Source organism: Pterocles gutturalis, unplaced genomic scaffold (genome assembly GCF_000699245.1).
Source record: "Pterocles gutturalis isolate BGI_N339 unplaced genomic scaffold, ASM69924v1 scaffold27560, whole genome shotgun sequence".
Lineage (NCBI taxonomy): Eukaryota > Metazoa > Chordata > Aves > Pterocliformes > Pteroclidae > Pterocles > Pterocles gutturalis.
In genome coordinates this window covers 14,840-37,500 of record NW_010139194.1, presented here as the reverse complement: position 1 = coordinate 37,500, position 22,661 = coordinate 14,840, and the positions used below count along the sequence as shown (strand labels likewise).

General features: G+C 36.4%; 1 protein-coding gene across 1 annotated transcript in view; it reads right to left on the bottom strand.

Annotated features, from left to right (window-relative positions):
* The window catches only part of LOC104468970 (cytoplasmic polyadenylation element-binding protein 2), a gene marked incomplete at its 5' end in the record, with an annotated part of 23,984 nt that extends 1,689 nt beyond the window's left edge, over positions 1-22,295 (bottom strand). Inside the window, 7 exons of the mRNA XM_010083276.1 lie at positions 1-2,257; positions 6,992-7,173; positions 9,000-9,114; positions 9,412-9,530; positions 16,884-16,973; positions 18,041-18,211; positions 22,272-22,295. The exon at positions 1-2,257 is cut by the window's left edge and continues 1,689 nt beyond it. Coding sequence (XP_010081578.1) covers positions 2,030-2,257; positions 6,992-7,173; positions 9,000-9,114; positions 9,412-9,530; positions 16,884-16,973; positions 18,041-18,211; positions 22,272-22,295 — 929 coding nt within the window. The remainder of the gene's footprint in view (positions 2,258-6,991; positions 7,174-8,999; positions 9,115-9,411; positions 9,531-16,883; positions 16,974-18,040; positions 18,212-22,271) is intronic.
* Positions 22,296-22,661: the final 366 nt, after the last annotated feature.

Sequence of the window (22,661 nt, the reverse complement as noted above, 5' to 3'; positions counted from 1 at the left end):
TAGTGCATAACAAATGTCAAAATGGATCAAGGTTTGGCAGGGTTAAGGTTAGAAAAGAATACTCCAAAAAATCTGGAGGATCATGGTTAGGTAAGAAATAGGGAACATTGACAAATAAATTAGTAAAAAGCTCTTCTTAAAACAGCATCAACTTTAAACATTAAAAACTTGAACCACAACCACAATAAAACAGCAGAGTTAGACATGAACCACATATTGTACAGTACAAAAAAGTACACCATAGACAACCAATATAAGATCAACACTTTGCTTACATGAAGGATTGTCCCAAGGGATTGCAAAGAACAACACCCTTGTAATTTCAGCTCTAGCATCCGGCTCTTCATTCTGCATTACAACATTTACCGTTGAGTGCTTGCTTAGACTGCAGAATAACTTTGTTCCGTTAAAAAGTAGGGGCTAGTTGCATTAAAAATGCTCTCAGATAGACAAAAACACTGCTATTCTTTTATTTTAGTGTTTAGCTAAGTATTGCCTCTGTTCTAACTATGTTTTTCAAAATCTGCAAGCAATGTCATTACTAGAACTCCTTCATTAAAAGAAAACACTATCCTTGACTGTCAAGTAACTACTTTTCATGCAACAGTGACCCCAGTTTGACAGAAGACCACAACGCACACAGGTCAAACATGTAAGCAAGATTCTTTTTAAGCCAAATTTCACTGTTGTCTTAAAGGTAAAATTTAGTTTGTTATGCAACTAGCCGTCTGTATATTACACCTTCTCCATTTTGACTTTACTTAGATTTAATTTCTAAAGCATTACGCATTCTTATATAGTCTATTTTTGTATGCATTTGTCATGGGTTTCACATTTGGTGACTGGTTAGCAGTGTGCTGGCCATCTTTGGTTTGTAGAGGAAATCTTAACCATGAACAATCAAGGGGGCTTAAAAGAATTTTTTAAATGCTAGCTTTTTACTCAAACTTGTATCTATACTACATCACGCCACATTAAGTCGAAGCACACATCACAAAATTGCACAGGGATTACAATATTACATCCAGTCTGCATAAAATTGAATTCCACTACTGACCAGGTCACAAAATGGCTGCACTTTCTAGTCTAAAACTAATTTGCATATTGTACACATGTAGGACATTTTTTTTACTTCAGTCACAATAATGCATGCAAGTTTGTTTTTTGTAACAAATTTTGTAAATTTGCTCATGCTACCTAGTTTCAAGAGAGCCTTTTTTGAACATTTGCAATAACTCACCTCTTGTTAATTAATAGTTCTAGTGCATGCATATGGTGTATACAGGTAAGTAAACATGCAATTTTTTCACATTCTAAAACTATGGCAGTTTAGGCCATATTGTGCTGCCTGCATTTAATCGGTAATGCAGTGTGTCTTAAACGTTTCAATCCCGTATTAATAGGTGGCATTACACATAACACCTATATAGCAGCAAAGCTAATACAGCTTGTGATTAAAAATGTTTAAAAATAGCTAATAAATCAGATTATCTTGAGGTATTATTTCTTGCAAGTCAAAATGGAGAGCAAAAAATCAACCCTAATTTTTAGTTTATGTATACACTGAAAATAGCAACAACAATAAAAATAAGCTTTTTGTAGCAGACATATTCCATCTTCACTATTTTGCTACCTTTGGTAAATTACTGGGGCAGATCTTAAAGTTAAAAACCCATGTTTAGAAATAAGTGCACGCTTCACCCACTAAATATAGCAGCAGACTGTGTGCCCCTACGCAAAAACATTCTCATATCTAGTTTTAACTTTACATATAAAAATAACTTGGAGAAAATACAAAAAAACATTTTATTTTAACATGAAAATATCACAAAAATTAGTAAGCCTGAGATGTAGGGTTTTGGTGAAAAACAAGAGGCTTGTAGTGTTTTGGCTGCTGATAAAGATGCATGTATTGATAGCTGGGGTGAAAAGCAGAAGAATGCACTTATTTCTTCTGCATGTCAGTATCTTCAAACACAGTAAGCCACATGCACCCTTCTTTCCATATGTAGATGCTGGTTCACCATGTTTAATTCCAGCGGAAGTGGATCTGACGTGGGCGGTCAGCCCCCTCCTTTACCAATGGCTTATGGAATTCACGTCCTGCACGAGAGTGGATATTTGCCCAACAAAACTCACAGTAATACTGCAGGCAAGTGACATTGGCACAAAAGAAAGGAGCAAACTTTCCACCGCATCGTGCACCCTGGCATTCGTCACACATCTGGTCATCCAACACATATGGCTTTACCTCCACCTGTTGAAGTACAACAGAAACAATTCTAGTTAATATCTATTCCTATTTGAAGTTATACAAGGGCATTTAAGTTTTTCTCGTTTAAAAAAAACAAAACAAAACAAACCCCAAAAATAAAAAAAACACAAGTCTGAAACCTTTATCTAACTAATCAGTTATTACTGTTTATAATTTATAAGCTACAGATCTACCCATATAGCATGCAGAACACTTCAAGGCAGATCTTTAGAGGTACACTATACATGTAATAAACAGCTACCATCAGAATCTCCCCTTTATTTATTTTGGAAGGATGTTCTTGGCAAATGATAATATGGAAGCCTGTGTAGAAAACAAGCAAACAAGCCCAAAAGTCTCCCAACTCATCTCATCAGCTCCCAAACGTACCACCCCAACATGACATCCGATTCTATACTGCTTAACAAAAAGTAATTGAACACACAAGAATGTAACCATTTATACATTAATGTTTTTTGAAAAACAAATGTAAGTCTCTGCTGGTACTACTTTTGTGTGTAAATTATAAGTACTTTCTGCAGCCTGGAATACAGATCTTTTAGCACTCCTGTTCCCTGTAAATCCACTCTCTATTTCTAAAATATGGTTAAATTTGGAGCTACAGATCTTGGTCATCTATCATTTTCCCTTTTTGTGGCCTTGAGCAGCGCAGAACTTTGTATTCAATGTATTTCTGAAAATATTTTAGAAGACCATTTTGCAAGTCTACAGAGTGCTAGAAACACCTGTCTTATGCAGCTTCTTTCTCCCAAACTCATCTGACTGCCAGAGTGGAAAAGTGGCAGGAGTCCAGTGGTAAATTTGCATTATGTCTTCGCGTAACTGAACTGTTACAGACTGTGATCAGACAGGAAGAACAACTTAATAATAAAACACAAAATGAGTGACTCCATCATTATGGAATGTATTGTTGTCTTCCACATTTTCCCCCACTTTTAGAGACAGTATTTTCTCCCTTTTGTTGGCAAAAAGTTATTCCAGTTCATACTAAAATTCACTGCTGTACAAGTTGGGTTTTTTTTTTGAGACACTATTACCTCAGCAAATGCTACACATAGACATTGACTTTATGTACTATACTCAGACAGAATATGTTTGAAGCAATAAGAACTTTAAAATGCTATTTCTTCCATTGTGTCTCTAGAGGAAAAACATTTACACATTCAGCTACCCTCGCAAAAGTTTTCAGCAGAACAGTCAGAAGTAGAGGTTGTACCTGATATGTCAAATGCATCTGTGTTTGAAACAGAGTATGCTACTACTGGCAATCAAGAAGCAGAGCTTGTACTGAATCTAATTTCACTGCAATGACGTGCCTTATCACAAATTACACTCAAAACTTCCAATGAACAGGTACCTTATGCAGTAACTGTGTTCATGGTTCAAAATTACTGAAAGCATGAAGCAGCATATATTGCAAGCTCTGGTGCATTAATGCACCAAGATCCGTGTACAAAGATGATTTCAAATGTATTAGGGAAACATTTTGGGGAATGAAAATATTAGATTAAGTGGATGCAGGCTGCTGGCATATGAAAGTTAACAACATTTTAAGGAATTGTTTGGAGCTGAAACTCCAAACGAGTTTCAAGAAAATGTCTGGAGCTGAGCTTTCATGTACAGTAAAACTGGATTAGGAACACTTTACTGAAGAAAAACATCTGTTCGAGAAACTAAACATATCCACACATCAAAAGAACTGGGGAGAACCTGCAGAGTACTTAGGTAAGGAAGAAGTTAAGATCCCAGACAACGTTTTTAAGCCACTGTGACACTAAGATTTCCAATTAAGGTAAGAAAAGGTATGTGCAAGAAAAATGCTATAAATACTTTGAACTAAAGTTCAGAAGGATAAACAGGTGAGCTGCAAAATTTAGCAATGAAAAAAGACTTTTACACAGACAAAACTGGTTATGAAAAGAATGTGAAAGGACAGCAGACATACAGAAACTGGATATAACTGGTACAGAAAGGCTATGCTAAGGTAAAGGGTGGGAGAAGAGCCTGCCTCTAATTGTTCTGTGAAATATGTAATAAATTGCTTTATTGGCCAGCATACATACATATCACAGATGAAGGCAGTATCTGAAGTAGGACTATCTTCCGCATTTACAAAAAATAGTGGTTTCATACAAATTGCTTGCTGGTCTATGAATCAGCAGTAATACTGATTTCAGAATATTTTCAGAGCCTGAAAAGGCATTAGTGTATAAACTCCAGGGAGTTTAGAAAACTATAGTTATAGGAGTTATAGAAAACTATTCTGAAAATAGCTTTTTTCATACTTTCAGAAACATCTAAGAGTTAAGATGTTCCCTAAAAAGAGGCTGTTCTCTGTTACTCCTCAGTAACGCAAATAAATAGGTTGTATAAATATATATAATTATAGAAATAAGACTGACCATATGATTTAATTAAAGAATACTATTTTAAAGAAAAATATTAAAAACTGTCTTAAACAAAGAAGTTCATAAACCTTCCCTATCACAAGGTTTAAAAGACAAATTTAATAAAATACTTAGATTTGGCATTGTTATATTTTGCAAGTGAAACATCTCAGGAGTAGCACACATTTTTTTAAAATAAGAAAAACCAAGGATACTAATAAAAATTCCCAAAATTCCATATTTAAGAGAATACTTGAGTAAAAAAAAAAATATTCAAGAATTAGGAAAGCAACACTAAAGAACATAAATTGCAACAATCAAAAAAGGAATTGTGAGAATTCAAATATTTGAAGTGAAAACCGACAACTTCCTTCCCTCTCCAGCACTACTGCTACCCCTACAACTATCTAGCTATACTAATTATACTTGTTTATTCCTTTATTTTTGTAATAGGGATTGAAGAAATCATTTGACTGTTGATTTTCTAAATTAAGTTTCATAGATATAACTCAAATGCTGTGCTTCTGAAATCCAGTGTTTGGGGTAGATTTTGTGGGGGTTTTACCAGTCCAAGCTCCAAAAGGCCTGCTGCAGCACATGCCCACTGTTTTACTGGAGATTTACAGCCCCTCCTCCTTTAACTATTTCAGTGTCATATCACACATTAACAACCTATATCCCTTTCTCTGCAAACAGCAAGCACTGCCATTTCAGATGCCTCCTCAGCATCCAAAAGAGCCCTTAAAGTCTCTGGTGACCTATAATTAAAAAACCCAAACCAAACAACTTACTTATAAGTGCAGCCTTCAAAGGCAGGCTCAAGCCTTCCTCCTTTCTCTTATGATGCAGCACTGCCAGTCTACTATATACTCCTCTACTGCAAAGGACACTCTGATGAGAAGAGAAGATCAAGATCTAAGTGTCCTCTAGTTTACAGTGCTCAAGTCCATGTCTCCCACCTTCGACGGAGAACTAGTTTGGACGGGTCCCAGTTGTCCACCTCTAATTTTAAAGTTAGGTCACTTTATAGTCAAGTGCATTATAGATGGTTCCTGAAACACGCTAGGCTGTATCGGATTCTTAAGCTAAATGACCCATTTAGCATTTCTTTAGAAGAAGTTCTGGATTCTGGTCCTTACTCCCATTTTGTCCAAATACTCAAATGCAAGATGATTAATAGTTTTATTTCCCCTCACACAGTCACAGTGTCAAGGACATTCTTCCTGTTACATAACTAGCCAAAAGGTAGAGCTATTAGCCAAAGTCAGTTGCAAGTCACAAGGACAGCAATCCCACCATCAAAATGTAGCCATCACATCTTAACACGCCTAGCTCACTACCCACATTCAGACTCACTCATGCTCTGGAAAGGACCATGTTTGGGAATTTCAGCTCACTAGGCAACTGGTATCTGAGAGACAGATACGAAGCTGTATTACTCTGCCTATTTGAAAGGAGAGAAGTGCATGCTACTTCCCTCCAGCGGACTTCTCTTAACTGTACTACTTTCTTTTTTCCATGTCTTTGATCTGTAGAGGAGACTGGACCTTGAACTACTTTACTTACTGAACCTTCTTCCTTTAAGACCTTTTTTTTTTTTTTAAAGAACATCTATTAATACCAGTGACTGCCTCTGCAGCTTTTGACATCAAAACTAGTGACACTTAAAACTGACATAACTTAGATGCCAGTTTTCTTTGCTACTCTTATACTTCTAATTAGGAGTAATGAAGTTGACTAGTCGTCTTAATAAGTTACTTTTGCTTTAGCTAGCCACAAGCATCTGCAGCAAACAGAAACGTATACTGGTAAATACTCAGAAGACTCTCTCAAACAGAAACAGCAGCCATTTTGTATTTCAGGTGTTGAGCTTGACTGATTTTCTGAAGTACTGAGCACTGACAATTATGACTGAAATTAAGAGCAGCTGCAAACACAGAGCTAATTTGAAACCAATGAATACAAGAGTCTCCTATGAATGACAGAGGAATTATCACAGTATTTAGTTTTATTAGAACAAGGAAGAGAGAAATATTTTCAAGCCCTCTGCCCATACACAACAAAACTAGGAACTGCAGAATGGAAAGAACATATGGTCTAACATATGTTCAAGGAACAAACTGCTGCTTTGTGGAATGCATGTTGTTCATTCAGGGGCATTGACAGTTTGACTCTTGGAACAAGTGGAGTTCCAGGAATACTAAAAGAACACAAAAGCTGGCACGAAAGCCAATCAAATGCAATGTTACCACACTCCGGGAAGGTTCCTTCGTAGATCATCACTCTTGTATTTATTTAGTTCTCTTTTCTTAATGTCTGTATAACTTACTCGTTTATCAATATCGCCATGCTGAAGTTGAACAAACCGAGCACTGATGGCAGCAATATAACTCTGCTGATTGGAAAAAGCAACACGTCCAGCACCTTTTGGGTATTTCAGCTCAGGGTCAGTATCAATTCCTGCGTAACAAACTCCACCATAGAGACGGTCCATGATCATAGCCAATTCCACTATTAAGAAACAAAATAACATCCATTTGAACTGTTCTTACAGTATAAGAATATATATTATTATATTTAAAAATACTAGAAAAGTTAATTTTAGTAATTAATTTTGCAACAGGTGATGTAACAGTAATAAAAAGAAATATAAAAAGATGTTAAATAAGCTATCAAATACTCAGCAGCCAGATCTTTCACACTGTGGGTACATACATCCAAGGAACAACGGAATTGTAAGTCCTTGCAGTCCTTGACGACCTGGAACTGAAATTCCAGGGCAGTTTTCTTCAGGGGATTACAGCAAAAGACTTTTGGGGCAGGCATGGAATGTAAGCTGTATAAAACAGATCCACATGCCACAAATTCCTCAGTACACGTTCTCTGGCTGTCCTAACGCTCTATGTCCTACTTGAATTTAAAGATGTAGTTAGCATCTTTTCATCAGCTACAGAAAGTTTGATTATCTCTACAATGCTACTCTTACCATAGATACTGAGGTTTATAGAAACAAAAGTCTCAAATTTTACAGTGAAGTATTTTAGCAGTCCTCTAGTAATATTTTATACTGAATTCAGTTTTGCAGTTCAGTTAGGTGGAAAATCCTAATGCATTAGGGTATAAAGGTGTCAGCAGTCATTGCTGTTCAGTAGTTGTTTGAAAAGTCTCTTAAAGTTTTACTGCTTCTGTGATGGCATGATTCCTATTTCACAATGCCATAAAAGTTTCATTTTTACATATACAGGGCATTTGAAAGCTAAGTGTAAGAATGCATACATTCAGCACAATAATCTGGACAATGTGGACTGAATTTAAAGAAAAATTCATCTGCAGTTGGAACATCCTGTGTTTATGCTCATTCACAGAGCTGGTACTACTGTCAAAAGTACAGTCTTAAAAGTAAAATAACAGAAAAGTTTGACCACTGCAGGTCCAAGATAGAAAAATTTAAGATTCTTTATATCCCAAATGTACACTATCACTTCTTGTTTCACCTACATCTTCCATCTGAAAGCTCATCTTTCTATACGGATAAAATTCATTACAAACTATGGAAGATTAATGAAGTCCAGAAGTCATTCTAACAGAAAATGCGATTTGAACCACTGTATGTTGTTTCTACTTCCAACATTCACTTCAACCTTCACAATAAAATATTGTAAAAGACTACTGCAGTCCATCTCAAAGCAGGCTGTCCAGGTTGTAGATCAACCATTCCATGGCTACAGAAATGTTTAATTTTTCCTTCATGCACTCTGACAAGAGTCTAAAGAGAGTCCTGCAATCGTGTCTAGCGTTGTGACATACAGACTGTGCTAGCTCTCTGAATTTCTTCCTTTTTTTCTTCTATTCCTACTCCTTCAAGTACTCCTTCATCACCTGTGTTTTCGCTTTGTCCACATGAGCAAGAGTAACTGCAACCTAGTAGTAGAACAGTAGCTAATGCACAATGACAAGCAAGTACAAATAGAGCTCCACATACCCACGGTGCATTGCAAAGAGGCTTTCATAGCATTATTTTAAAAACAAACTTTTGTGACATAGTTTACATTACAGTTTTGCTAATATGATCAAAATCTTTTCTACAGCTTTAGACATACAACAGTTTCCAGTAAATCTCAAAGAAAAGTGATTTATGGCCAAATCCAGATGAAAACAGTTACTACAGAAAGTAAGAATACACAAGTATGGTACTGCACTTGTAACTATCACAACAGTCTTCTATTTTTATATGTATAGATCTATATCTATCCATACATAACTACATAAAAGTATGCATGGTTCAAATTATTTCCAATAATTTCTTTCTTTTAAAAATAGCCACAGATTTTACTCACCAGCTCTTAATGGTCTCGGGACTCCTCCAACAAAAATTGTTTTTCGAGGATCAAGCGGCTGGGAACCATCCATCACAAAGTCACTATCACTTAGATTCCAGGGACGGATCTGAACCTATTAAAATTGCGAAAGAAAATAGTACGCTATTTTAAGTTTCACTACATTGTGGATATACGTTCATCAGTCTCTGTAACTGCCATAACAGTCAAAACCCTATTGACTTAGCGTATCTAGGTGCTCTGTTTTAATCCTATTAATTCAAACCACTACAATTTTAAAATCATCCAACTGTTCCAGATGTTGAGCTCTGCTATCAGTAGTTTGCTTTTGATTATTTTCATTGTCATAATTTCAAATGCAGCTTTAGACAGATGGCAGCTATAGCCTGCAGGCCATCTACTGTTCACTTACTGGCTTGTCCTTGATAGTAGGACTGGAAACACATAGATAAAGCTTTCCATCTTCTTCAATGCAGGCATCAATCAGGGCCTGAACAGAACTCTCTTCTTGGAACAGGAGGAATGCATAACCTAGAAAAAAGAACCAAATCAACTGATATTTCTTCTCTTATCTTTATCTTTCTTAATCATTTTTGCCAGTGACTTTGCCATACAAATCTGTTTAACTCCAAAAGTAAAACCAATTATTTGTTATTAATTGTCATGTTTAACCATGTACTACTGTGCCATGATCAACAGAACTCCAGGCAAATACTTCTATCCTTAAATAATTGTTAAAAGAGACTAATAACCAAATAAAACCAAACATGTCTGCTCTATCATGTACTGGAAGTCCAGACTGAGCATAATTCACTGGCAGCAACGGACATTATACAATGAAAATCCGACTTGGCACAAACGACTAATCTCTGTTCTAGAGATTAGATCAAAGTACTTTGTTGCGTAAGTGACCCAGCAAACCTCCCATACACTACAAAAATAGGAATTAAAATGCTTATTTAATGCTACAGTAAAAACAAACAAGCCAGACAAGTAAAGAACCTCACATGTTGGAATACTTCAACAGTTACACTATAATAATATACACAAAATTTGTTACTTTACAGGTGCTCGATAACGCAATTCAGGTTGTGTTTTAAAATGAACTTTAAAAGGACCATAAATCCGCATTTCTTTCTGAGATTACTACCAAGTGTGGAATTCTCACATGAAGTTATGTTTTATTACTTGGACGGAAAAGCAAATGCTGAAGCAGCTGCTCCAGAGGGGCTTGGCAAGAGGGAGTGTGGCTGCTTTACCAAACCTTTTGGAAATGATACTGTTTTTCTGAGAGAAGCTAGTTAACCACTGGCAATTTCTTATTGCAAACAGACAGTGTAAGTCATCAAGGCAAAGACGGTAGGGTGCAACTTGAAAAGCATTAAAGAAACAACGTGTTACGAAGGATGTAAGATTATTGAAACAAATGCACAACTGATTTTAGATATATGGGAAAAAAAAAAAGCAGGATTTAAAGAAAAAGCTGTAAGGCCTATATGTTTTTTTCTAAAAACTTGTACCTCATTTCTTACCCTTCATACTACAGGATGCTATCACCACTACCTACAAGGGACACATGTCAAGGTTTTACATAAAAAAAACCCATAGAATATGTAAAACATTTTTAGTTTCTTAACAAATAGGCTGGAGGAAATCTTTGGGCTTTCGCTGAAGGATTTCCTTGTGAAGTCCATTCTTCATCGCTGAACAGTTATTTTTTTAGTGACAACCTGTTTAACTTAAGCTTAATTAGTAATTATTTAGATTCAAAATATGTTTTAATGGGGATATCTTTCAGTATTTATCTTAGAATTCAAAATCCACATATTACCCTTCCAAAACTGACTCACTGAATCAGGGCATGTTCAGACTGGCACGGGTAAGTGAGACCAGACCCATGTAACTGTCTTTACTTGTGTGGAAGGCAGGCACACACATTCCTGTTTGAATGGAAAGCTTGGTACAAGAATGATGGGAGACCATAAACCTGATTAATCAAAGGAAGGGCTAAATGCATGATACCAACTAAGGGATCAGACATACAAAGTAAGACTCACAGCCAGAAGCGCATAATATAATTTGCCAGATGCTGATTTTCCATCAGTTTTTATCCTAAAGCAAATCAAGGGTACTGCCATATAACTCCTGACACATAAATATGGTCAGTGCCTCTAAATGATCTACCACCTGTAAGTCTGCAGCTATTAATATGCTTAACTGTGGAAGCTTGTAAAAAGACAGAAAATTCAAATATAAGAACTTGATGGGAGAACAATTAGGAATATTATATATCCTACCACACCCGAAATAAAAATAAGGAAAGCAATACCAAAATTATACGTTAATACTGTTTTTTCAACATTATCTACAAAACACATACTCATGTCTGGGTTCATCTCACTTAATTTTAAGCATCAGGTAGGCTTGTGTCATGAGCTTAGCTCTACTACTCCCCTTCTGAAGACATGGAGAAAGTCAGGGTATAGTCTGTACAAACCATTTTGTCTGGCTGTTGTTTTGCTCCACAGCTCTAGTCCTGTGATTTACAGGGCATTTTAATTTGCTCCTCAAGTCTGGCCTGGAGGAAAATAACCAGTTCTCCTGGAGAAGAAATCTGGCTAGAGAAGATAATTTGCTCAGGTCTCACATTTTATAGCCATATACAGACACAGCCAATCCCTTCCAAAGAATGCTAGACTTGCATAGCCTGCAATACAAACCACTCTGTCACTTGGCCTGGACCAGGGCGCATTTGTTGGCACAAATCAACTACACATTAGCCACAGACTTCTCCAAAGAACACCAGCTACATAGGCAACCAGCTAGAAAGTGCTTACAAAGGGAAATTACTCTCTTATCTTACGTTATTTCATTTAGACATCATAAATTAGGGCTATTCTTGTTACTACAGCTACCACATGCCAACAACCGTATGGTACAAACTTTAATACCCCTTTCTGCTTTCTCAGTTTAAGCTTTTATTGGATTGTTTTTCACCTCAACTTCTATAACTCATGAACTATTCTTGATGTTTGATGTCTACAAAGCTAGTATGCTGGTGGTAAGTCATGTGCATAGGTATGATGGAAAAGCTCAAGTGCATAACTGGTTTTTTTAGTCACATACAAATGACAACGTGTGACAGGAAGTATACGTCACAGTGAAACATAGTAGGGAGGTAGGGTGAAGAGTAGGAGGTGTTTTACTGTACTACAAGACAGCTTACCTCCCCCTAGTTGCTTGTTTTTTTGGTGTACCACATCAGTCATTTAACAGCTTCACACCCAATAGCAATGCAAGTCTGTTTACAACGGAAAAGCAAAGCTAATGTAATAGTTTTCTTTGAAGGAAACTGCTTGATACCTTCGGGTCATATGTACACCAACAGCTGCAGGTCACGATCAGATACTGCTTGCCAAGAGACAAAGCCTGCACGTATTTTACATATTTCAACAAGGTGAAAAGTATTAGATGAAACATTTCTTGTTCATGTGCACCTCAACCAGAATTTATGCCTTCTGTGGGAGGCAAAGTTTAGGTAACCCCTGTTAATCACTTGATGAAATTTCTCAGCCTAACACTGGAACTATTAGTAATTCTCCTATTTTCAAAGGCAATCAGTGTGGCTGACTTTGAGAATACCTGTCCTCAGAAAATTATCTCAAAAAATAAACAAATTGTTCTGGAAATTAATAAAGGGCTTTAGAACTACATTTCCTGATAGCTAAAGATACTGCACTGGTTATAGTCATCCCTACTCTGCACTGACATTTCTCTTAATGAAACAAGACCAAGGAATTAAATATTTTTTTTCTTTTTAAATGTACTTTGTCAGCACTGGAAACAGAAAGCCTGTCAGGTAATTTTGAAGAGTCCTAGCTGTATTACTGAATGAAACCCTTTCATTTTTTGCCCTTATTACATAAAGAACAAATCAAAAGCAAAGCATTCTAGACTCGATTCACACTGGTAGCGAAAACGATTTTCTGAGCAAGGTATAATTTATTTATTTCATAGTAATATGGAAGTTTACCAGAAGGAGAAAGTATGCTGCTTCTGCGATGCATACTCTGTAGAAATCACAGAAATCAGCAGGTGTAGAGCGTACCTTTAAGTTCTATTAAAGTCCCGTTAACTCCTAGCACTGGTGGCTTAGAGGAGTCAAGCAAATCAGCACAAGCCAGCATGTCCCTGTCCATGGCAGGCAGTAGAGCTGTATTTTGGTTTGGGGTTAGTTCCTCTGCTGTCCTGACAGACTCTCCCCAGAGGAGACTAAATGGCCTCAGTGCAATGCAATTCTTGCCCACACAATGTTGCGCCTTAGCTAACATCAAAAAGAATCAGTGTAAACTGCAGATTAATAGAGACAATGGAGCTACATTTGATGATGTGTATAATTCCCATTTGGAAGGACACACAGCATTTAATCTATTCCTCTTTAAAGAGATCTCATCACCATATTAATTAAATGTAATCTTTGAAACATAAATCTTTCACTTATTCAGTTTAGTAATTTTTGCTGGAGATTAACTCCAAAATTCACTTGAAGTGAAGAAATGCAGGCTGATACAATTGTAATGTAGCTATTAACTGAGGCACTTCTGGAGTAGAGAGGAGCAGGATTCACTTCAAGATCCAAACACCTGTTTCCATATTTCTGCAGTGACTGTGTTTAAGCTTCTATAGTACAGAGATCTAGTTAATGCAGTCAGCAGTGTCTGTACGGTTATTCAGCCAAACAAGTGGGACACAGAGGTGTCTAGCACAATTTATCCTCTACAGGACTTTGTCTAACCTTCAGCTGCTGCTCCAGAATGGTGTGGGGCTTCAATAGGTGCCACGCCACATTTGCAAGACCTGTGTAAACCTTTTAGATATCCTCAGTTTGGGTAAATAAATCAAGCTCAATGTGCTTATGTTACAGTGACCTGAATAGCCCTCTATACTCCACTGACTCTATTGGCCAGATTCCTACTGATTAAAGGAAGCTTAGACACTAATCACACGTGAAGACACCCACAGTTACTTGCTGGAATCCAGAGCTCAGTCCTACCCAGTGTGATCAAATAAACTGGCAACATGTTAAAAAGAACTTGGATGGACCTGAGGTTTACCTTCTTAAACTAGAAACAGAACATTTTCAACCTAATTTTTTCAGTCAGTTCTAAATTAGCAGTCAAGAACCTTGAATAAATGAAACTACTGCACAACTGCTGTGACAGAAGGCAATAGACACACCCAGACAATTAGAAAAGGCTGGAGATACTGTCCTGTTTAAATCAGATTATTGTCTGTTTGATACAGACTATAAGTAGCACAGAGCACACAAACAACTGGGCATATTTTGAAAAGCCTTTTTTGGATTTGCATTATCTTCACAGCACCATTCCTTTGAGAGCTTCATTATCATAAGGAGTCCTCACCTCAGCAAGTTGCTTTGGACATGTGTGTTGTTTCATAAATAAGTATATTCACCAACTACGTAATAACAGGAGTTATGATAAACAGTGGCAAGTCAGAAAGGAAGGAATTCTCCATTACAGCTGGCAGATCACTTACAGACTTTGTACTTCGATCTCAACAGAATAATTTTTTTCTGTTTCAGAACAGAGTTTCCTTGTAAGATTAGCATGAAGTTTAAAATTCTTGTTTTCTTTGAGCCTAATTTTGTGGTGAACCAATAAAAAAAAATGTAATGAGTTGAAAACAAGCAGTTGGTGTTTCTCAGGAGGCTGCCAGCCTTGATGGATCAGGACACTTGCATTTCTTCAAGCAAGGAAATACCTATTATGAACTTGGCCTTCCCTCAGGACTTTCTGTAAGCAGAGAGCCTGGAAGGAACCACAGCCCGGAAAACTGAACAAGATTAAAAAAGAACCAAAAAAACAGCAGGCTGTATCTCTTCACCACAGCGAAGACTATGATGTAAATCAGTCCAAAACTGGATAATTCAGAGATGTTTTTAGAAAGTAATACTACGTCAAATTTCTAATGAGACTGAACAAACAAGTATATATCTGTATCTACTGAATTTGCTCCAGAGTTAAAAATTGGAAACTGAAAGTAAAAAAAAAAAAGCAAACAAAAAAACCCCAACAAAACCACAAACTCCTTGGTCTGATACAGTATATATTTCTAAATTTATTACTGATGAATCTCAAAGCTTTCTTAGTATTTTGTCTATCTTTTTCAGTTTCAGATATTAAATATATGTATACACAGTTCTTGCCCACACAAGTAATACTTAAGACAAATGTTTAAGAAATTCTGCAAAATAATCATGGGCCATATCTATTGTCCTGAAAAAAACAGGTAAAAACACAGTAATATTCAGCAGTTAATACTAAGCTCTGTTTCCAGAGTATCTACAAAGAGAAACCTACACTGTATTTTAAATGTGTTAGGCTACGTTACAAAACAATACTGAATAATGCAGTAAACTGAAATATTAGAATAAAGTTTTAAGATTGAAGAACAGTAAATTCTACTAAATTTCAAATAAGGATCAGTTAATCATGGGAAATCAACACTTAGTTCACAATTGTTTTGTGAATTAATTAGATCAACAGACTGAAGTCCTGTCTGTATTCTCTGCTTTCAAGAAGCTCTGCTTACAACACAGATTTTTTTACATTTTTTTTTACTGTGGTTATTATAAATATTCCAACTATATCAAAAAGCCGTATTAAATGAGGAACTTTCAAAATATATCCTTAAGATGTTCAGATGCTGAGACAGGACTATATCCTTGGAAATGAATGCCAGAGTCCATTCCTTTCAGGTAAGAATATATTATGTGTTCCCTCTTCTATATATTCATCACAGACTCTGTGCTGAAAGTATTCCTCAAAGAGTTCCTCAAAGAGTTCCTCAAGAATTTCTCTTGGTAATTTATGGAGAGAGATGCACTCCTTAGGATAATCAAATTTAACTTGACAGTAGCTTTGTGTATCAGGCTGACAATCAAAAAAGTTGAAGTATCTCTGTTTGTCTTAGAATTTCCATGTACTGTACAGAAATACTATTTGAATACTTTCGTCTGTCCCAGTCTTTAGAGAACCATCTAGGATAAAAATACTGTCTTTTCCCCAGCATAGATGGTCAGATAAATAAATGAAGAATCAGTTTATAAAGGCTCTATGCCTACTTTTGTCACTTCCAGGGAAGGAATGAATTGCTGCATTCTCTACAAAATGAATAATCTCTGCATTGCTTTCATATCTGGATTAGATTTTGCATTTATATGTACCAATACATGAATATACATGTACAGAGATATGCTACTTAATTTAATTACTTAATGTGCAGAATGGCTGTTCCAACACTTTAAGTGATATTAAAAAAATATAGTCTACAGCAACACTATAAACAGTTAAAAATCAATATTTAATAATTTATCAAAAATTATAATTAATGCTTCAATAGGAAGTTCACATCCTAAAATGGAAATAAACACAACATTCATGACCTTGATCGGATACCCAAATGCATCCTTCTGAATCCTGCCTGTAACTTCCTACAAAAATGTTTATCTAAGATTTAGTCTTAAAAATTTGACCACATTTCAGTTTTGGAAATCAGATAGAAATGCAAATACAGAATTTAGGATTAATGGCACATATAACTATATAATGCTGATCTGATATATAGGAGATCAATAAATGGAAGATTCTTTGGGAGTCCACCACTGAACCAGGCACAATACTAAAACAACACTCAGGTTTTAGACTTGGTACGTAAAGGAACGATGGCTGAACCCACATTGAAACTGTATAATTAACTGTTCACAGGGACTTTAAATTGTACCCTTCTGAAAAACATGAGACACTTTCGCGGAGTAAGATTTGCACTCAGTGACAGGTTAAAACCTTCCAATTCTCTTACCTTTTGGTGGAAAATAGGACTTGCTTTCAGCTTTGTGAGGCCAGTCTACTACCAAAGGCCCAAATCGTCTGAAGCTAGCAGTAATTTCATCTAAAAACAGGTATAATAGTTGTGATTAAAATAAATGACATAACTCAATGAAAAAGTACTACAGACAAAGATACTTGTTCCTAGCAAAAGTTGACATTTCATAAAAAAAAAAAAAGAATAAAGTTTCCAACTTACATGAACAATAAACTTAAATAGAAAGAAACCCGAGATATTTCCATGTGCCTTTGTTTAGCATTTGTATTAAAGGCAACAGCGCACACCTGAATTAGAAGCTGCAGTGCATCAAAAAAAGTTGAAGTATATTAAAATAAAACCCTTAGTACATTGCAGGAGAGCGTCACAATGAAGATGAAACCAAAATATAGTCTTTCCATGTCTGAAAGTTAATTAACTATGGTCACCTTATTTGGTTTGCAAGTTACTCTAGGATTAAAATGAACCTTCTGAAGGGACTTCTGTTTACATTACAAAGGTAGCATGCAATTTTCATTTATTTGCACAACAGAAACCTAATATTAAACAGCACAATTACTTCAAAACAGCACTATTGTACAAAGCAATTCCAACTGCATCACATAACAATCTGAGCTTCTATGGTACATTCTGTGTTCAATGCACCATGGAGCGCTCTGCCACTTGTCCTTCCTCTGCCTTGGTTTCTCTATTTATGACCAGGAATAATATTAACCTTTCTAAACCACTTCTGAGACCTTCAGGTAATAGTAAAATAGAATATGAAATTCAACTACTAATATAAGTTTTCTATAAATAGAGAATAAAGTAGGCACAGATAGAGGACACTATGAAGGGCTAAATACATTTGAAGAAATATGCATCCTCATACTACTGTAAGGTAAGTACGAGCACAAATTCCAGGCACCACGTGCAACTCTACAATCTGCAAGTACAGAATCAGAGACAACTGCACCATCTCAAAATCAAGAGATGGATGACATAAAATGGTATTAAGCTCATATAGTTACAGCCTTTTACACCACAACGTTATTTTACTGGGTGGTTTATTTCTACTATTTCATTTAGGTTTTTCAAAATCTGTTTTTCTCTGTCCTTCCAAAATTAGTTTGCTTAGCATTCAGGCAGCTCACCTTCATCAATATCTGGTGGAAGACCCCCAACAAACACTTTCCGAGAAAAACGCTCAATTCGTTCTCCATTCTGATGAGCTGAATAGCAGGTAGGTGAATTCAAGACTCCAACTTGATCACTATGACCATCGTCCAGCAAGCCATCATCTATCGGGAAGAGGGAAGAACGGCCTTAAAAAGAAAAGATAATAATATACATTAAAATAATTTTGTGGTAGTACATGGTTGTGTAATTTTAGGCAATGGGGGAAAAGCAGTCTGGAAAGCAAAAAAAAAAGTACACATTAAAAAAAAAGTACACAAAGAAAAATTTATAAATGAAAAATGTATTAAACTTCAAAAAAGAAAGTCAAGATTGCAAGCTGACAAAATTATTAAACACAATACTTCATACTACATTATACTGTAGTTACTCTGCTGCACCCAGTAGGAAAGCAGTAATCTCTTTTTAAATACAGGGTCTTATTTATGAAGAGATCATATTAACAACTGCTTAAGTGAGTTTCATTAGTCTGCCTTAGATTTAGAATCATAGAATGGTTTGGGTTGGAAGGGACCTTAGAGATCATCTAGTCCACCACCCTGCCATGGGCAGGGACACCCTCCACTAGACCAGGTTGCTCAAAGCCTGGCCTTGAACACCTCCAGGGATGGGGCATCCACAGCTTCCCTGGGCAACCTGTGCCAGTGCCTCACCACCCTCAGTAAACAATTTCTTCCTAATATCTAGTCTAAATCTGCCCTCTTCCAGTTTAAATCCATCACCTCTCATCCTGTTGCTACATGTCCTTGTAAAAAGCCCCTCCCCGTCTCTCCTGTAGCCCCCTTCAGGTACTGGAAGGCTGCTGTAAGGTCCCTCCGGAGCCTTTTCTTCTCCAGGCTGAACAAGCCCAACTCTCTCAGCCTGTCCTCACAGCGGAGGTGTTCCAGCCCTTAGCTTCAAGCTAAATTGATAACTTCCATCACCTGAATGACTACTGCATGTCTAAAAATCTTACACTTTACTTGAACAAAGGGAAATGGAAAAAACAGGTACACAGTAAGAAGTTTCAAACAGGTATGTTTTCCCTTCTCTTTTAAAGGTATCTGATGCCGATAACCTAAGAACAGATTCAATTTCTAAGAAAGCAAAAGACAATTTTAATAAATGTGCAAAATCTAACACTTTAAATATGAGTTACAGTACTGATTTATCCTTCTTGCTCTCAAAATTACGAGTTTTGGAGGGAAACCTTGTGGTGGTTCGTAACGTAGCAATCTGCAGTCAGATTATAGTTACCCTGAAAACCAAGTGTAAAATCTGAGAAGTCCACAGGATGGATTTGCAAACACAAAGTGATCAAAACAGATGTACAGATGGCAGGGGGGAGTGAAAACATGGTAATCCCGTCCCACTTATTTCTCTCCTATCTCATATTTACAAATTTTAGAGAACTCCAAAATGAGAAGACTTGGAAGACCAGGATATGCATCTTAGCTTATTCAAACTTTCACTGCTTTAGATTAGCAACATAGATTAATGACAGTTCCAAATTCAGAAGTCAGCCTTTTAACTGCAAAAATCTCCAGAAGAAACACTTTTGTGAAACAAAATAAGTACTGTACATCACAATTTCTTCTGAAGTGCAATTTTTCTTATGTCTCACTTATCTTTAAAATAATTATTAGTTAATTCAACTGCTCTCCAAAAACAAGCAAACAAACAAAACCAAAAAACAACCTATCACACTTCTGGGAAGCAAGTTAATTTTCCATCTCAAATAGCCAACTTCTCCCGGATTCATCCACTGCAAATCCATGCACAGGAGCAGTAGATCCCTGACACCTGAGTCTGCAGTACCTTACCAGAAGACCACCTGAGCATCAAGTGCTTCAAGACAATGCTCGAGAACACACAGCAAACATGATGACCAATGACCTATGTTGTGGTAATGCCTAATGTCCCTCACTGGATATCAAAATCCCTAATAAAAATACAGCATATCAAAAATACCAAATGAAAATACAAGATGATACAAAACAACTAAACATAACAAAATATCATGAGGATCACAAAATAAGAGCAGCACTACAGGACTGTACTATGAAACAAAGACAATAACTGCAATATCCTTTTGGTAGCATTTCACATTTATGTCCTAAGTAGGCATCTGATGGAGAGTCAGCAAATGCAGAAAGCTGTAGCAGGCTCCTCCTTTCCATTAGGAATGGTGATGTGTGTGCGTGTGTGTGTGTGTTTGAGAACACGACTAGTGGGGAACAAGTGATGGCATCCTTGCTTGCCATCATAAGGATGCATTCAACAGCTAGATAACAGAGCAGTAGAGTGCCTTTGAAAGTGGAAGCATGTAGCTTGTGCTCAATTCGGCAGAAGAGTGAGGAAGCAAGGGAGAAACAGAAAGTTAACACAGTTGGAAGCAGCAGCCAGGCAGATTCTTCTTGTCAATCATCTTTTAGACATCTGATGAACAAGATCATGCTATGAAGACTGCAACAGCTGAGTAAGGTGGATATGAGTTTCAGTTATGAAGACTAATGAATGATCGGATCTCTAAGATGTATACGAAGTACTGGTAAGATTTGGTTACACAATCACAAAACAGGGATAGAACAGATTTCTGAATTACTGGTGTAAATTATGGAGAAGATGGAGCTGTTATCATAGTGACAGTGAAAGGAAAAAGTGGCTAAAGGAAGAAATTGGAAGAACTTGCAGGAAACCACAAGAGTGGAGATTTTAAGAATTTTCACTGATTCATGAGAGTTATTCTTAACATCTTAAATCTAAAATGACTCTAATTTAGCTGAGTTATCTTTATAAAAAGCACACAGATTTGCTCTTTACCTCTGCAAGTCTCTCTACTGAGGGAAAAAAATAAACTTAATGACTTAAGATATGCCAACTTGAATAAACTTGTTGGCATCAGGATATCGCAATAAAACCATTTACATGTGGGTTTTTCCTTCAGTTTTTGTTTTGTTTTTAAAAAACAACACACTATACTTAAGGAAGGTGTATCTTCAGATCATGAAAACTGTATTTTTCAGTTTCTCTAAAAGGACTTAATTCAATTTCTGACTTACAATATACACAACTATATGGGGATGTGGGGGAAATAAAAGAATAATCCTCAGAATAATTTATTTTTTTACAGACTAATGTTAAAATTTAAGAGTAACGAAAATCTAATGCTCTCTTCCCAGTACAAATTAAATCATCAGAACATGTTCTGAAGTAACACTGGAGAGATCAGTTTTACTTTAATGTGGGTAAACCTTTGCTAAAAGGACTGTAGCTCCTCATAGAACTAAAATGACACAGAGGACAATGGATTAACACCTTTAAAGTAACATGCTCTCTATGACTCCTAATGCTTTCTTCTCCCTCCTGTTCACTTTCAAATGTCTCTCAGATGAAGAGAGCAAAAAGGTAATTTGCTAGGCTTTCACATTTCTCCTGATGACTGTGAATTAAAAGGATGAGCTCTTTTGAACACTTGCTTCTTTTTGTTTTATGACAGTGAGAAGTACTAAGCAGAACCTGTCAGGAATTGTCAAAACATGGTTGTACTGTTACATATATTAACCATGATCAAGATCATCACTCCTCTCTACATTAGGGCTACCAAGCAATCAGCTGGGAACCAATGCAGAGATCAAGAGAGAGACACATGAACTTATGCGTCTGTTGTGAATACGGGAAGCTACCAAAGATCTTAATATTTCTGGTGCACACGTTATAACCACCGCAGGTCACATCCTCATATAGTTAAATCAGTATAGCTTCTCCAAGGTCGGTGAGCATATATTGCCTTGTACTATTTCCAAGAGTTGTCCACTAGATTTCTTGATAAGTTTATGAAAGGCTTTCAGTTGCTACTCTGTACACTATCACTTATACAGAAGCAAAAGAAGATGAGTTAGGAGAACAATTAGCAAACTATACTTTTAAAAGGGGCAACGACAGCAAGCAGTACCCATTAGCACGAACTAAATTATGATTAGAATTAGTGTTTTAACTGATTAAAGGATTTGTAATTCAAACTCTAGAGAGATCAGTGATCGTAACAATCTAGACTGCACCCCTCCTTCCCTCACACCCTCCATCTTCCCCAAACTAAGACAACATGCAGATAAGCATTTATAATCAACAATCTGGATTAATTAATCATAGTGATCAGCAACAGCTCCATCAGAATTAATTGTACTGTAACAAACAGAAGTGAATTACCTCGTCTTCGCCCATAACTCCTTGCTGCATGCAAACAAAGGACAAATTGTAAAATGTCAAATAACTGTATCACGCCCACATATTAAAATATTTAAGATAAAAAGAACTATGTGGGTAAGTGGTAAGTAAAACTCTGCATCAGTACTTGCTACTGATAATTGTAGAAGAGAATGCATTAAATTGAAGTCTTACTTAAATACCATGGTATTTTACTACTAAATTGACATTAGCACCAGCTGTAGAGAACACACTTTAAAATATTTCAACATGTCTTCATAATTGATTTTAACTTCATGTTAACTATGGATGCATAAATTATGGTAACTTTGTAATTCATCCTCACAAATGGGATTAGCTTCTTACACAAATGCCTAAATAACACACAGGGTA